We start from the raw sequence: 18,501 nt of genomic DNA, 5'->3' as shown, positions 1-18,501 counted from the left end.
TTCTGATGTTATTAATGTTTTTACGAAACTTAAATTTTTGGTTTTGGTAAGGTAGTATATATAGTGGGCCTTTAAGGTTGTATTCTTCTCAGGTTTCAGTCCCGTTGAAGTCTCGTTTCGACAAAGATCAAAGTTGTTATGAGATTTTCAAATATATTTTATCAATATCTGTAGCAAGTTGCCAGATGCAAATTTTGTCAAAAAATTGCATTTCTATTTTCAGTAGATTTTTTTTATACAGGGAATTTAAGAAATGGCCCATTTGGCGGCCATTTTGAAATTGTGTCTTTTTCCTCATTGAGTAGAGCCATAGTTTAACCATTTTTTTTACTGAAATTGTTTTTACTTAAATCATCACTGCACTAGCATTTTTAGCTGTATCGAGATAATTTTTGCTGTTAATCTTTACTAGGTTCGTGGTTATTAAAATTTTGAGCATTATTGCGTGAAGTGATACGCTTTTGCAACTTTATTTTTACATTTAATGGTAATTTGAGCACTTTTATTTTTTATTCTAAAATACTGAAAAATAACACATATTCAAATGAGGCAAAAAAGTAAGCACACTGACTCCCCATTTTTCTGCCTAATTTAGAAAGAACAACCCATTCCCTGTTGAAATGCAAAATATTAACAAAAGTTTAATACCACAACTGTTTCTATAAAGGGTTAAATTTGGCAAAAATGGCTGAAAATGGTGTATTTTGTAGCTCAAAATTAAGGGGTAGGGGTAGCATATGTTGTTATTCTGAGAAAAAATATGAGTCTTATTAAACAAAACTTGTATCTTTTTAAAGAAGACTACAGGAAAATAAATTCCTCAAACTTCCATACATATCAAACATCTCATTAGGAAATTATGGCTTTAAACTCTTGTGTATATGGTCAAAACGGCAAAAATCCCAAAAAATCTAAGATTTTGTCAACCTTGTATCTTTGAGTGCCAATAGCTCAAAAACAAGCGCACCGACATATGTTTTTTCTTCCATTTTCTTGTATGGTATGAACTCCTATTTCCAAAAATCTATACGAAAAAAAAAGTTTAATACAAGAATATTTTGACTTCTCAGAGGTGTACATCCTTAAATAGAATATTGACTTGACAATTTATAAGTGGAAAAATATAATGTAAATTTGACAGAATATCTATAGGTTTCACATAATCCATTTTCATCTTTGAAATTTTGGAGATTAACAGCGTCTCAAAAATAAATATTACAGCAAAACACGGACTGAGAGCGTATATTTTGAGAAAAATAAAAACAAATTTTCAACATCAAACAAATGCAAAATTCCTTGTGTAATCCATATTATATGTTAAGGTGAAAACGTATTTCGTTGTTTTGTCGTTTGACGCAGTGATAATCGACTATCGCGCGGTAATTAGGACAACGGTGGGGAACTTAATTCGACCCGGGTTATGAAATTTATCATTTCATTCATTTTAATTTGAATTATTCAAAAGATTGTGATAAGTGTAGTATTAACGGTAAGGGTAATAAATTTTGCGGCTCAACAAATCATCAGTGTAACAGTTAAAATAAAAATTCATTTCCAGGGGTGGATATAACGTCAGTGATAGTAACCCCTGGATTATCGAGGATGAATTATACGTAGCTCCAACAGTACACATCTGCCCTCGGAGATATTCATTCAGATTTGACAGGTGTTCCGCCGTTTCAGCTGTGCAATTAATGTCTTAAAATTGCTTTTTCCACAGATAATTTTATATAACAGTATAACAAAGCACATTCATTGACATTATTCCAAATGGAAAAAAATCTTTAAATTAGTGCATACTATTCCTTCTGCCAAATTCTTTCAGGTTACCTGTAACTGTGCAGAACTTCTGCTTTTGTTTTTTCTCAACATTTCTAATATTCCAGGTTTTACTTTTCTCTTTGAAAAAAAAAAAAAAAAAAAAAAAACCAACATATTTTCAAAATGTCTCTGGTTGATTATTTATATTTTATACTGTTTTCCTCCCAATCTCATAGCTATATAACTTTCTAATTCCCCATCAAAGCTGAATCCTCATTCCAGATGTGTGTGGTAGTTTTCGCTTGATCTTGGTTCCAAGTAGCGCTGCTATAATTTATGTTTCGTATACATTTTCTTTAATAGATTCATTTTGTGCTGTCCGAATGGCTACTTTTATTCGAGTATTTGTATTTTAGGCTCTTCACATGCATTGTTTATAATCAGTATACATTGTATACAGTAGTGTCTGATAGGTTGCATTTAAATGTGACTTTCAGTTACCTAGTAGACTACTACCCTGCTGTGTATAGTCTCCTTTGAGATAAATGAGGTTCTAATTCACTCTCATGTATCTTGTTTTGGCATATCAAGGTAAATTAAAAAAAAATAGATGGTCACTGTTTGTGTCCGTCTCTGGTAATATAGATAGTAAGCCATCTCCTCCCCATTAGTTACAATGAGATCTTAACATTGTCAAACTTTCGCATACAGGGGTCGCCAAATTGATATTGCGACATGGACGAAATCAGCCTTCATAGCATCCAGCTCACTTTTCATCTGTTTCGTGCGATTGTTGACAAATGTAGTTATATCTATACAACACTCAATAACATCATCACGGTCTTTTGACCACGTTATATAGATACTGGAGAGTGAGTAAAGATCATTCGCATCAAGGAGAAGATCATCCTTGATACTCCAAAGGTTCTGATCACATACGATCTCTACACCCCTGGACTATCTCATAGTACATCCTCGATACTCCAAAGGTTCCGATCACTTACGATCTCTACACCCCTGGACTATCTCACAGTAAAACTGGAGACAACAGATCAGAACAGGTGATTTAGTCCTTTTATGTACACCAAAAGAGCCGGTACACTTTGGTTGACAGTGTGGCTTTGAAGCTTCAAAGATTTTATTTTGCAGGCCTATGATTGGTTCGGATGATGCAGCCTGAATTTTATTTGAACATTATTCGTTGAATTTGGACAGCTGATTGACGCTATTTGATATTAATTCATCGGTATTGTGACGTCATAAAATACTTTTAATAATTGATGTCACTATTTTTTTTTTTTTTCAATTTCATAGTAGCATGTAAAAAAATTGTTTACAAACTCTGTGAATCCATGGATTCTCACAGAATAGAAATTGCAAGGATTTTTTTGATAACCCAATGCAATTAGTGACATCAATGCATTCTTACAATTTTGAGAACTTACCAAGACCAATCATTTACTTACACTTAAAATCCGAATATATTTAGAATTAGTAATGTATATGACAACTGTATGTTAAACTGACAGTTGTAAACACATTTGTTTTTATTTATCACAAAATAATGTACTTAATTTTATTACCAGATGAACCATGTACGAAAGCGGGTCGAAATCACCTACTAGGACATTATATATCGGCATTTGGCAACCCAGTGAGATACATGTACCAAGGACGCTGCTAGTATTATAAACAACAGCCCGATAACGCGGTCACACGACCTCGGACGACTCCTCACCTCATTTCAAGCACATATCTAAAACGAACGTTTATACGCACACCATTAATCGTTTATCCGTGTAATTAATGAAAACATTGTCTTATCCTGTCAATTTAAATATATAATTTTTCATACATACATTTTTTTAAATAGATCTATCTTTTCTTTTTAAGAATAAGAATTTAAATGATAAATTCAGAATTTATCAATATTTTACGTGCCATAATTGTACATATTTTGTATATCATTTTATAAAGTAATCTACTAAATTTGTTGCATAATAAAAGTTACATTAATGTCACTATATTTCTTTGAATTTCGTACGGTTATTTAAATGTCTGCGCATTTTAGTGAAACAATACATCCCTACATATAAACGCTACATGTCACTGAACGTGGAAGTTGTTCTTAAAATTATTTATAACACGGATTTGTCCGGGAATACTTTAATAACCCGCCTCAGAGGACATACTTGTATCACCAGGCGGATAATTATCGATCTGATGACCTTGGCATTCTACGTTCAAGTGGACAAGATGTTCCAATTTCCGACCTACAGTTGGTAGTAGACTAAAGGTTACACCCTTGTGCACACGGAGTGCACGAGGTTTAGACTACAGGTAGACACGGAGTGCACGAGGTTTAGACTACAGGTAGACACGGAGTGCACAAGATTTAGACTACAGGTAGACACGGAGTGCACAAGATTTAGACTACAGGTAGACACGGAGTGCACAAGATTTAGACTACAGGTAGACACGGAGTGCACTACGTGTGAACACGGTGTCCACTAAAGGTGGACATCGTGTCCAGGTACATTGAGACCTAGATAGACAAGGTGATGTGTTACAGTTAGGGATCGGGGAAGAATAAGTTCTTCAATTTGAAATAATACATAATTATAATTTTGAAGTGTTTATTTTTTTTTTAATTACAACATCTACAATTTAATGTACAGTATATATAACTATATAATACGATATTTTTTTTAGTATACATGAATAAAACCTTTTCACTGCCATTCTTATCTTAAATTGTCTATATTACGTTTTCAAAAGTAAATATTTTATGGGTAAATTGCATTATATATATATATATATATATCATTTACATCAAGCATTTTCACAAGTCAAAAACAACTTTGAATTGCAGCAAAAACCAGTCCTAATGTGCTTTTGAGACTTTTTCTTTTATAATAAGCTATCAGTAATACAATCATATACCGGGTAATACATAGCTTTTAAACAAAAAGATTTGGTGCCGATCAATCAGTTGTCTAGCGATACCTTTGTAGATCGTCTTTCATTAAAATATATACATTTTTATAATATTTTTCTTCCTATTTTAAGTTCTAAAAGTATTTACATTATGTACGTAAAATAGCTTAATTACATATTCTTTATTAAAAACTGAACGTCTTTTAAAGATCATGCAGAATTAAATCCACTTCAAACTATATGACGTCCTCCACTAATTGGTGGCTAGTCTACCTACAAGTACCCAATTCAGCTTGTTTTGATTCTTAATTACCGGTACACACAATCAGTTTATGATCCCAACCCGCAAGTTATCTTGACCGTATATTGCGTCATGGTCCAATAATTATAACTTGTCAAACATACAGGTAAGCCACAGTATCCAGCTATACAGGTGCCTCAAGGTGACCATCGATAGATAGCAAGAGGGCAGAATCGTTGCCTTCTGTGTTTGCACGGCTTTATGAGAATGGGGGCAGTATCTTTATATAATATGTGATTTTAGAATTGTTTCTATGGAAGTTTGTTAAGACAAACACATATACTTTACCGTTTAAAAATCATATAGGTTCATGAGTTTGAAACACATAGTACCATTCTTATTAGATACATGTACATGCTTGTTGTAGAGCCTGGGTAAACATGTACACCGTTTCCCGGGGTGGGGGGGGGGGGGGGTTAGATTGGGATGAGGTAAAAACTAGCTGGCAAAACATATAGTAAGTGATGCTGAATACACCTCAATTATTGTCATGACAGGCAGCCGTGAAGTGGAGCTGACGGGAGCTGTACAATGCGTAAATCATGCATGTCCGTCATTAATTTAGATTAGGTACTTATTCAACATTATAATATGGTATTTTATATACATAGTCATGATACCAGAAGGTTTCTGATATATGTAAAAAGGCAGTGTAAAAAAAATATATTAATGAAAAGATATTGGATGAAATATGATATTCCAATAATCTTGAAATAAATGTTTTAGTTAATTATACACTTGGTATTTAGATTATTTTTAATTTTAATATATAAAGCTTCATTAACAAATAAATTAAAATGCACTACCAGTTAAAACACATATCCCTATTGACTAGCATTGTTGTATAACTGTACGTATTTGGGATAAGGTACTACTTATATACAGGTGTTGTTAGTCTGTGATACACTTGACTGAACATATTGAAGGGTACCCTTTGGGCAAAGAAGGCCCCAGACCCCTGGCCCCACTCTGACCAATGTTAGGTAATTTAGATTATCATACCCGTGGTGTGGTTGATGGAACAGTATGAAGTCCAAGTGACCATGGCAACTGCAGTCCTAGCCTAGGGGTCTACCTTTCGAGTGTACAATATATATACTACATGTATGGATCATACATTGTTATCATGTAACTCACGCAGTTTGTAAAAGAAGGTCAGAATAGGATATTGTCAAATTATCAAGGTTTATAGAATTAAAATAATTATGACAAATTCAGAATCTAATACAACTATGAATCTACAGTTTAAATGGGTAGAAGTTGGATTTATTTTGATTCTGTCTGTTTGATTTGTTATCAGGCATGTGACCTACATTTTAGCGATCGGTCCTTTGAACAGTGTTGATGCTCACGAGCAGCCACATGCCCGATAATAAATTTTTGCTTTCTTAAGCCAGTGCTTACAGGTTCCTCAATCGGTTGACACATTAAAGTGTAATTTCTAATGCCGATTTTTAACGTATATATGGACGATTTCTCATTTTTCCAATGCTTTGCAACGCGCCATGTTCCATGTAGCAAATGCATACGTATTATACATTTGACAGGATTAAAACTATTTCGCGCACATTGCCGTTTAGAAAACTATATTCCATACATACATAGTTAAACATTTTATGAAGAATTTAATTTGTTTATGTTTATATGTCCTTGCTTTTATTATGCCCATCAATATATTCTTTTTAATCAAAATAATTTGCCGATCAAAATATCTCTTTGGCGACGATTTGCTTATACTAAAAATCTTACTCCACGCAGGGTTCATCACTTTATGCGTACGAAAAAGAATTTCAGCTTTAAACTACATATCACTAGCTAAGAAAAATAGTTTTCACTGGGAACCATTCATTGATGAGACATAACCAGTATGTGGTTTACCGTACGCAGTTAATTTGCAACGCAGTTAATTTGCTTTTATAAATTCTAATTAACGTCCTTATTTATAAATTAAATTGTATGATAATATATATTGACACATTTTACTTTATATGTATCTATTAAAATAAACATTACAGTACGAATGATTTCCAGTAATTAACGGCAATTTTTATGTTGCAATAAATATTATGTTTCTGATCGCAATAAATATTTCTATCTGTCAAAGTCCATATAGACTGCAGAATAAATACATTTCTCATATCTCTGTGGCACATCATCTAGTCTGTCTGTGGTCTGGATGTAGTGGACATTTTACCTGGACACGATGTCCACCTGTAGTGGACACCGTGTTCACACGTAGTGCACTCCGCTACCTGTAGTCTAAATCTTGTGCACTCCGTGTCTACCTGTAGTCTAAACCTCGTGCACTCCGTGTCTACCTGTAGTCTAAACCTCGTGCACTCCGTGTCCACTCGTAGTTCACACCGTGTGCACAATGTGTAACCTTTAGTCTACTACCAACTGTATATTTACCAAACTTGTGCAGTCTAGATATCTGTTTTGTCGTCTAGTTTATACTGCTTTGTTAAGGGCCCCATTATGTAATGCTATAACGTGTTGTCTACAGTCATTGGAAGTTGGCATATTGCTTGTTTTATGGGGTTTTATTGGTCTTTAAGTCTTTATTTTATTTCGTATATGGACATTATCAGTCAGAATGAAGATGGTGCATATCTGTAAAATTCCTATCTGTGTGTACATGGTCTACATATATATGAACTTACTTCCATTTAACTTAATAGATAACACAATTTTATGTACCCTGTGTCTCCGTGTATACCAGTGTATAAAGTATAGATATATCATCCCTTTTATAGTTCATCACAAAAGAGCATGGCGTCTCAACATTCGTTTCCCCGAGTGTCTCTGCCACATGACCGGGTGGTGATCGTCACTGGAGCGAACCAGGGTAATTATAACCTTGATGGGACAGTGAACGCTGATCCCTGTAGTGACATTTTGTCTATGTGTGTGGTGTCATTCAATTCTTACTCCATTATATGTTGTGTTTACTGCCATGGTCATTTTATAGGTCTTACGGTTATATGTGTTTAATGGATATTGAGTCCTGATTATTATGCTGTGGCCATTTCATTGTTTTGTTTGTCATCGTTGGAGGAGTTTTCAGTGGGTTTCATATATTATACAGTTGTTGACTGGGGTTGAAGGCAACTTATGATTTGTTGGACCCGAAGGCAAACTTCGGCCTCGGGCAACAGTTTGTGTGAGGGTCCAACAGATCATCTGTTGTTCGAAAACCCAGTCGAAAACTGTTTTGTTATACCCATTGACTCAAAACAATGCATTGACGTCATGAATTGTATGTGTGACGTCACTCCTGTCCAACAGCACATTTTAACAGTTGATTTTAACAGTTCTTTGGACCGCTCGACGGAACAGTTCATTTATTGACATTTTTGTCAATAGAGATTATATAGAAACTATTGTGTAGGGGTATAACAAAACTTGATATTTTTTGTTGATTTAACATCAAATCTCATCAGTTTTAAGGCATTTCTATTAGTTTTAGAAGATATATTGCCAATCATGATCTGGCAAATATAACTCTGAATTTCCCTTACATGCAATCTTTGATTATTTTTCAAGAGTAAAAAAGGTGCAACAGATTTACTCGGTTCAAATGATACTATTGGAACAGGACGGAAAAATTGGAAGACATTTTTAACTTTGATAATGATAAATGGAAAATAATTTATAGAACCCATTTTTTTGTTTCTCAAAATACAAAATTGCAGTGGCTGCAGTATAGAATAAAACCATCAAATACTTACAAAATGTTCATCTTTTTAGATTAGGTATAACAAAAGCCCATTTGTTCACTATGTAATGATGAAATAGAAACTATATATTGAGCACGCATTTTGTTACAAAAAAACAAGAGTTTTACGTCACTTTGGAATATTTTATTGATGCTCTGCTAATTCCTTTTAGATTTAATGAAGAAATATTACTTTTCGGATTTGATAAAAGAGTAACAGATAATGATATTTATAATGCAATAATTGTTATGATTAAATGGTCCAGATGTCTAAACACACCATAATACACCAATCATATAAATGATTAGTACATTATTCAGAAGTTTAATATGCAAATTAGTAACAATAAACTGAAAGTTTAAGTTAAGGTCCATAGGCTTAACGAATCGTGCGCATTTTACTTATTACAGGTATAGGGTATCATACAGCTAAATGGATCGCCATGATGGGAGCCACTGTTATCATAGCTTGTCGATCAGAAGAAAGAGCGAAACAGGTATTTATCATTAACCTCACTGGGAATAGGCAAAACGTAAACTTAATACAAATATGATGGAATAGTTCATACTGTATATCATATTCAGAAGTTTAATATGCAAATTAGTAACAATAAACTGAAAGTTTAAGTTAAGGTCCATAGGCTTAACGAATCGTGCGCATTTTACTTATTACAGGTATAGGGTATCATACAGCTAAATGGATCGCCATGATGGGAGCCACTGTTATCATAGCTTGTCGATCAGAAGAAAGAGCGAAACAGGTATTTATCATTAACCTCACTGGGAATAGGCAAAACGTAAACTTAATACAAATATGATGGAATAGTTCATACTGTATATACCTTTTCAAGTTGATAAACGCTTGTTCTAATCATATATCAATTCCATCAGCGAAATGCCACATTCGGGTTTTATTTTTCTAGATATAGTTCTGTTGCTTTAGTTCATCAATAGAGGCTTTAGAATAAAACATACGCATCAATTTCAAGATAATTGCGGTTGGTTTGATCGACTGTATTCAAATAGTCATAGTTTTAAGGAAAGACAATTTTACATCTTCTCAGTCGTCTTTTTCCTTTTAGGTTTTTTTGGCAGGCTGTTGTAAGTGACAATTATGTGTCGGTTTGAAGAAAGTGGGGGGAGGGGGTGGTATGAAAGGAGTTGTTACACATTTTACCACAAAACTTTAAAATGTATCTGTTTAAAAAAATATATTTATGGGTTTTCTGCCTATGGACTTCTAATTGATTATATATGAATGACTCCTATGAACAGAATTTTGATACACTGTAATTGGGCCCAACTTCACAAACAATCTTTAAGATTTTATTAACTTATATGTAACACAGGTCATGTATACATGTATATTCTAGGTGTGTACACCTAGCATTATTATTTTGTGTATGTGTTGTGTAGTATACACGTGTGACTCGTTTACATAATTGTCCAATGTACCTGTACTGTGGAATGTGGACGAACCGGTCCAACGTGACATGAACTCGACATTCTTTGACACCTGCACTGCATGCTTCTCGAGTACCTACACTTAGCTACGTCACTTCCCTAGCTTTCTTTCTAACCCCTCCATCATCTGTAGGATCATTACATGTAAAGGTTATTGCATTGCTTTTGAGTAATAAGGGATTTATTACACCCGAGCGAAGCGAGGGGGTAATAAGACCCGAATGACGAGAAATCATACAATAACTGACTTACTGCATGCTTCTTAACCTCGAACAAAAAGACAGGTTGATCGAAAAAATGCACACCTTTCCATCCCTATACTCCCCTCTCTCATTGTTCTCTGTTTTGATTTATCTGTACCTGTTATGCTTGTGAGCACTTTTCAGTATTAGAGGTTCTTTGCTCAATATTAATATATCAGTTTGTCACTGTCCATCGTAAGGAGCACAAGGAGTTTTGCCATGTGTAGAGATAAAAACTTTGATTCTGCAAAATACTGCATCAAAATGTTGATAAAAAATGAGATATGAACAGTATGAAACAATTGGAGTATTATTAAGCTCTGTTCAGCGATTGCAAGAAAAATCAGTAAATAAAAAAAGAAATTGTCGGAAATTTTAAATGTAAGTAAATTTTATTTCAATTCTATATCTGTGCTTTCAATTGATAAAATGCATATATATTAATACTGAGGCATCATTTGTTGATAGAAAGGTTCCTATCATATAATAATTAATTGGAATAATAATTAATGAAGCTTTTTGATGTGCATTTAAATAAATATGATTTTCTTATTGCATTGTATTTAAAAAAAATTGTCAGCATTGGTAAGTTGGTCTATTGATTGATCTAATCATTAGACCAAAGTGAGATATGGTTATCTCCCCTCTCTTACTGCATTTGTTACCATGGTTGACTGCACACATGTCCAGCCCCTTCCATGGTCATGTAATAATCCTGATTTGCCATGAATGGGGGATTTAGCCCCTTTCATGGTCAAGTAATCCTGATTGGCCATGAAAGGTGGTTATTGTGGACTTAACTGTGGTAACAAGACATTTATTGGCCACACTTTTCCTTTGTGAGAGGTTGGAAGTATGCAGTAATGCTGGATGTCCGCGCGAGCGGACCAGCCAGACCATTCTTGAGAACTCTTATCCCCTCAAGGACTATAAGACTACGGAGCCTGGTTTTTGTTCCACCGTATTTATAAATAAATAAACGAAGATACCAAAGAACCAAACGGGTCTGTCTTATGAAAACCACACCCCGATGACATATATATACCTAATAAAAAAACATGACAGAAATTAAGAAACAAGTCTTTTTTGTAATGTTCTCCTATCACATTTGGTATATTTGGGGATTTTTAAAGTTCGAGAATTTTGATGGAACTTTCCCTTTCTCCACAAACAGGCTTGTGCTTTTATCGAAGATTAATATATGACCCTGTAGATATTTTAATGTAAAACATTATTCCTCAGGCAATATCTCAAATGAACGCAGAATTCTTAGAAGAAAAGAAAAACGGCACCGAAGGACTCTCTGACTTGGAGAAGTTGAATGTGTCGTTTATGAGACTGGACAACTCATCACTACAGTCTGTCATGGCATTTGTCACAGAGTTCAAGGTCACTGGATTGAAGCTACACGTGCTGATATGTAACGCAGGCATTGGGAGGCACAAACAAGGTAACGCAACTTAAATTAGTTTTGCGATATTAAATAAAATCATAATTTTAATAATAAAATTTAAACCAATGAACCTTGAAAATTTGAGAAAATACATGCATTGTATTTATGACGTGCTAGATACTTTACTAAATAATATTATTGTACAAATATGTCAAATAAAATAATTAGATAGGAAATTCCATGTTTCCATATTTTGGAGTGACCCGGTCGACCTACTATATGTTGAGTAAGTTAAGAATAGTCGCATTAAACTTTAGTGACCTCCCACGATATCCTTCACAAATAAAGTAAATGTAAATAAAATGGCGGGTCAAACGTTGGTGAAGCGAACACAAATAAATTCCGATAGATAACAGAGTACGGCAAGGTTCAGTAACGCGCGCGATGGGGAAAGGGGGTAAATATAAATGGATCGTAGCTTACGCGATGAGTACATGTACAAGAACCTCCCTTCGCGGTGCCACGTCCAATGAAAACTTTCGTTCCACATTCGATTTATATCATTCTAACGCTAAAACCAATTGTTGTATAACGAATACTTACATATATGGTTTACACGTCATCTTCCACAACGATTGTTTTTGAAAAGTTTCTTTGTAAAACGAATGTTTTTTATCGTGTCAACATATCTGTTGTTCATTATAGCCTCGTTTTTGACCAGCTTTAATTTTGTGTTCCAAAAAATAAAATATGATAGTATGTTTGGAAAATATTTGGGTTTGGTATTCCCCACGTGTAATAGGCGATTTAGATAATCAATCATTGTAATGAAACCATCATTGAAATCTGAAAATCATATCTAAACATACAAAACAACCTATTTTGGGTTCATGTGCTTTTAGCCAATTGCTAATTATGAATTATCTTTTAATTGGAGGAGAGACTGAACTATTGCTAAGTACTAGAATGACACCCAATATCATACTCTATCACCATTTAGTTTCATTTATGTCTGTGAATCAATCCGACACGTGTTTCTTTTTCAGAATACACAGAAGATGGTAACGAATTGATATTTCAGGTAATTATCACGTGCATTAGAGAACGTTCAGAGGCGTCAGACCTTTATAACAACATATCTTCTTTATGTATATATTTATTTGTATATATTCTTCTTTAAGGTAAGAATACCGTATTTGTTACATATCTATTGAATGTTAATTTCTTATGTGAAGTTTCGATGACAAGTACCATGAGTCATCCTCGATATTTATGGGGTTACTATCTCTTTCTTAATATCCACCCCTAAACTATGACACAGTGAAACTGAAGGCGGGAGAAAAAAAGACCAGTCACAAGCCTGTACAGATATTTCGTTTGAGTTTTACAGAGACTCCCAACTGCAAAGGCATAGTGTAGGCCTACCGTACGTTATTCGATGTTTTATGTATATAAAAAAACCTTAAGTCTATGTCCTTTTTTGTCGCACATAGCCTTCGTTTCGCTAGGGCGTATAAGCCAAGAGTGGATATTACGGCGAGAGGATGAATACGCTGTGTTTGCTTACACCTTCATCAGACAAAATCATACAAACGAAAAAAATTTTTTAGAAATCCGTGTTATTGTGAAAAACGTCTAAAAGGTAAATAATTATATCAAGTTAGATGCAACATATTATGATTTAACATTTTTTTCATGGATATTTTCGCACCAGATAAACTTTTTTCTTGCAAAATTGTCATTTTATAGCATTAGGTCGCTGTGATCTATTTTTGACATTAAGGTTTATTTCCAACATATCAATGATTTATAATTCATGAAAAATCGTTCAAAAAAACTTTTATTCCAGCGAAACTGGACAAAACAGAAAATTAACCTCTCTATTTAACTCCACATAACTGACAAGGGACTCCGACTATGTCATATCATGATGTGCTAACCCTTGGGTATACATGTATGTAAACAAATATAATGCGTACCGGTCATGGTCACCAGTGGGCCCAAATTGACACTCCTTCTTTCAACTATAGATATTTATACTTTTTAGGTAAACTACCTTAGCCACTTCCTATTGACTGCGCATCTTCTACCTATTATGACAACTTCCGGCCCTGACTGTCGCGTGATTCTCGTTTCCGGTGCCCAACACCAATTTGGACATTTTCGATTAGAGGAGATCCAGGGTAAACAGTTCAAGGAGGAGACGTTTGACGGGCTGCACTATTATAGAAGATCAAAATTATACCAGGTTGTCAGGTCCATTGCTTTAAACATATCAATAGCTCATACATGTATCCAATTAATAATAATTAGTATCAGATTATGAACGAAAGGTTCTAAACATTTTCTTTCGGTGAAGAGGTAATAAAAGGAAGCAGCTGATTATGGATGGATTATATGCATATGTGTCCTTTTTGTTTATTTCATATATGTAACAACCCATAATAAGATAAACGCGGTATAAAGCTAATATATTCATCATCTGAAATAAAAGGCCAAAATAAATTCAAAGTAAAATAAAAAATCATTTCTATGGAGTATATATTCAGCCACTATAGGGCCTTTTTCAGTCCAACATCACACTAATGCAACGTGTTCGTCTACATGTTTGTTTACATCTATTGTATCCAGACACGAAATGTGATCTATATATAACCCGGTAACTAATCAAAATGCCGTAAAACAAAATGTGTAAGTGTCATTGACATACATAGATTGTCATAATATTTAAGACTAGTTTTTATATGTCGATAATCAAATCTCAGATGCCTTGAATGTATCGCCCGACCTATTTACCTTTCTTGATATATACCGTACAGCTCACAAGACGTCAAATTCACAACTTTCGGACTTGCCGTATAAATTCCCTTCAGAAAGACCTTCATAGGTATTATGTAAAAAAAATAATGATCGATGAGAATTTGATAGGTTATATAGTTCAGTTTTATTCCGTAGTAGGTAAGCAATATAAAAAAATACGATAAAATACAAAGAAACGTTTTATAATGGCTTGTATAATCATTTCTTTGCTCAATTAGCAGTAATAGGCACCAATTGTAGCTCTAAAGACGACACCATTTCTGTTTAAAAGTCTCTTGAGCTACAATATTGCAGCTATTGCTATGATGCCATTGATAGGATGGTTGTGTAGCGATGCAGTTGCTATATTAGAACGAATATATATACCCGGCCTTATATTATTATAGGCATACCTATCGGCCGGGTACAAATTGGTTTGGTTTGGTTTGTTTAGTTTTACGTCCTATTAACAGCCAGGGTCATGTAAGGACGTGCCAGGTTTGTTGGTGGAGGAAAGCCGGAGTACCCGGAGAAAAACCACCGGCCAGCGGTCAGTACCTGGCAACTGTCCCACATGGGATTCGAACCCGCATCCCAGAGGTGGAGGGCTTGTGGTAATATGTCGGGACATCTTAACCACTCGGCCACCGCGGCCCCGCGGTACAAATTGGTCCCTATGTGTCGTAATGGAGCACTGCCTCCGACAATCACTCGGACACAGTTTTCTATACTTTTTTTGTAGGTTTCCAATTATTTTATGCGTATAGATGCATTGACATAATATTTTGTCAAAAACAAAACATAACTACCATTCTTATATCTACCGTTCCGCTCACAGGATGTCAAATTCACAATTTGTGGACTTGTCGTATAAATTCCCTTCAGAAAGACCTTCATATTTATTATGTAAATGCCTCGATGAGAATTTGATATTTTATGTGGTTCAGTTTTATTGACTAGTAGGTAAGCGATATCAAACAAGTACGATAAAATGTAAAAATAAATGTTTGTATAACCATTACTTTGCTCCATTAGCAGTAATTTGCACCAATTGTAGCTCTAATGACGACATCATTTTCTATCTAAAAGTCTTTTGAGCTACAATATTGCAGCTATTGCTATGGCAGCTATCCTAAACATGCATGGAAATGTTATTTATAAACTATAAAGCACATCCCTTGATCAAATTGTATACTTCTCCTAACGATGTATTCTCAGAAAATATTAGGTTTGTTCAAGTTTCTTAGACAACAAATTTCAAAAATAAGCAAATAATAACAAAATTTTCAAATTTGCTTAATTTATGCTTATTTCGGATTGTCATTCAAGAAACCAAATTTAAAAAAAAATCATGGCTTTTGGGGCCAAAACAGGCCCAAACCATAAAATATCCTTATATGTTTGTATGCATGATGCAATTTTGCATTTGAAAATGTTTTGAATTGCATCTTAAAGATGCTCCACCGCCGACAGAGCATAAATGATATTCATTATTTGAACAAAAATTTGTGAATAATCGTATATATAAAGGTATAATTAACACAAAAAATAACATAAAATAATTTATTTTGCCTTTGGTGCATGCGCAATCAATACTTCATTCCATATAGAATATAGTGCCACAGATTTTTTTCGGGATGCAATTAATTCTCTTTCATATTTTTAACTTGAAGTAAAATTAGAAGCTCAAACTTTTCAATGGTGGTAATGGTGTAAAGTAAGTAAGTTTAGTAACTGAAGAAAAATACTACATCGTCTACTCCTGCTTTTGATAGTGAAAAAATACCATTTGTCAGCGGTGGAGCATCTTTAAGTAAAACGTAGCATGTACAAAAGTTTTCTTAACAATTTGTATTCTGATTTCATGTAAATCTATAACATTTTGCAACATTTTTCGTTTTGTTTATGTCGTTTTATGTCAAATTTCTTTTTTGATTCATAAAGGATATATTTCGAATCTTTTCACAAATTATGCAAATGTTTAGCATGAACCGTAGATTGGCGGGAAGTAATGTCACTGTGACGTCACTACATCCGGGTGCTGTAGAGACTGGCCTGCTAGATGCGTTTGATCCCGTCAAAATCGACAAACAAAGAAAAGAAGGTACAAAAAGCAATTCATGTAATTTACCTTTAATTATAGAGTCGATTCAAAAAGTTAATTATCAAATAACATAAGATGATTATGCCCCTATACGTATTCTTTCGATGCCTGTCTCCCCATACCATTCATTCTATGTATATAGATTAAAAGTTAATAATTCTATGTAGAGAGATATTAGGTACACTGTGTATTAAAACTAGAAATAAATTTCAAATGTAAAACTCCAGGATAATAACATTGACGATACACCTACAATATCATACCATTATGCCGTCGATACATCACTTATCCTAGATGGTTACGATTTGGCTTGTTAGGAGTATTTCCATTGGCTTAAAAACGAATTTATCAACCCTTAAAGGCATTTCCATTTCTTACATCGCTTCTCATTGACTGATAAAAACGGCACAACGATTTCATAGAAAAAAATCGTGATTGGAATTTGATGAGATTGTCTATAGTAGATTAAATTATAAGGATTACTTTAAATATGTTGTTTATGTCATGGAGATACATAAAACTATAGCGAAAACAAAATGGAATCATAATTCAAGTAAAAGTAAACCGTGAGCATATTTAAGGATTAACTTGAATAGATGTTTTATGTTATGGAGATATAACACAAAAATCTGAGTGTACTCTCATCATAAACCGCGCAATATTCAAAATTCATTTTGGGACTTTTTTGTCTGTGAAATCATTACGTCGTCATCTCAGCCAATCAGAAGCAATGTTATGAACGGCGACGCCATTTTTCCTTTATGGGCTGATAAAGTAAATTTTTAAGCCAATGAAAATGTAACAAGCAAAATTGAATTATTAATCATTACAAAAAGCAAAAGAACTAACGGTGTCCAATTTTTTAAATGTAAATTCTGGATATCCCATTTTCAGTCCGGTTCAAGCAACCTTTTGAGGGTTCCTGGACATCTATCAACGCCGCAATAAACCCATCGCTGTCGGGTGTACGGGATGTGTTCTTCGCTGACTCCCAGCCGAGTACTGAGTCCGCGAGTACTGACGCCAGGTAGTATATGAGGCTGTAATTAGTTTTGATTGTATCGTATGATGTCACACTTTCGATTATATCGGTATGATGTCACACGTTTGATTATATCGTATGAAGTCACACTTTTGATCATTAAATCTAGTAAAATAAAGTGCTAAAAGTTCAGGACTGAAATGTGAAATGCAATAACCACCTATACAATAGTATTCTTATATCTGTTCCAGAAATGAGACTTACCAGGAACAATTGTGGGAATACACACTGACATGTCTGAAGGACTTTCTTACTGATGACGTCATCGAAATCCTGACAGGTCAAAGTTCAAAGTAAATTTATTTGTTCAAGTGTTCATTACCACCATAGAATACATTTGTTTGAGAAATAATAAAATGATCCAAATGAAGAAAAAACAATTTAATGACGACTTAACACATGACTATGAGTGTAAGAATAATAGGAATAGTTCATCCTCGGAGTCATTCAATTAAATTGACCCTCTTACTGAAATAGAGAAAAAGGTAAAACTATATCACATTATTTGTCAAAACTTGTAATTGTTCCGATTTCCAGGTTAGGCATTGACGTTGTCTTAATCATAATATGTCAAATTTATATAAACCTTAACACAGTGACGGTACATCGAACTGTATTATCCAACTAATACAAATGTTTATTGACTCATAAGAACAGCCCAGCCTTTACATATCCCAGTGGGTCTATTAGCATAATAGTGCAGAAGTTATATTCAATCAATTTAGTCGTCGTTTTCCTTA

At 34.0% G+C, this 18,501-nt stretch overlaps 1 protein-coding gene across 1 annotated transcript; it reads left to right on the top strand.

Annotated features, from left to right (window-relative positions):
- Positions 1-7,695: 7,695 nt before the first annotated feature.
- Positions 7,696-18,146, top strand: LOC138309252 (retinol dehydrogenase 14-like). The gene is made up of 8 exons (XM_069250407.1): positions 7,696-7,847; positions 9,129-9,214; positions 11,666-11,873; positions 12,863-12,897; positions 13,864-14,064; positions 16,584-16,719; positions 17,614-17,746; positions 17,953-18,146. The coding sequence occupies exons 1-8, from the start codon at positions 7,772-7,774 to the stop codon at positions 18,056-18,058; spliced, it is 981 nt and encodes a 326-aa protein (XP_069106508.1). The 5' UTR covers positions 7,696-7,771; the 3' UTR covers positions 18,059-18,146.
- The last annotated feature ends 355 nt before the right edge of the window (positions 18,147-18,501 follow it).

This window comes from Argopecten irradians, chromosome 15, assembly GCF_041381155.1.
Source record: "Argopecten irradians isolate NY chromosome 15, Ai_NY, whole genome shotgun sequence".
Lineage (NCBI taxonomy): Eukaryota > Metazoa > Mollusca > Bivalvia > Pectinida > Pectinidae > Argopecten > Argopecten irradians.
The sequence above is the reverse complement of the archived record's forward strand: the minus strand, read 5'-3'. Positions and strand labels throughout refer to the sequence as shown.

Coding starts and splice junctions, on each gene's coding strand:
- LOC138309252 (XM_069250407.1), top strand. CDS start 7,772: ATGGCGTCTCAACATTCGTTTCCCCGAGTGTCTCTGCCACATGACCGG. Junction 16,720..17,613: donor CGACAAACAAAGAAAAGAAG/GTACAAAAAGCA, acceptor TCCCATTTTCAG/TCCGGTTCAAGCAACCTTTT. Junction 17,747..17,952: donor TCCGCGAGTACTGACGCCAG/GTAGTATATGAG, acceptor TATCTGTTCCAG/AAATGAGACTTACCAGGAAC.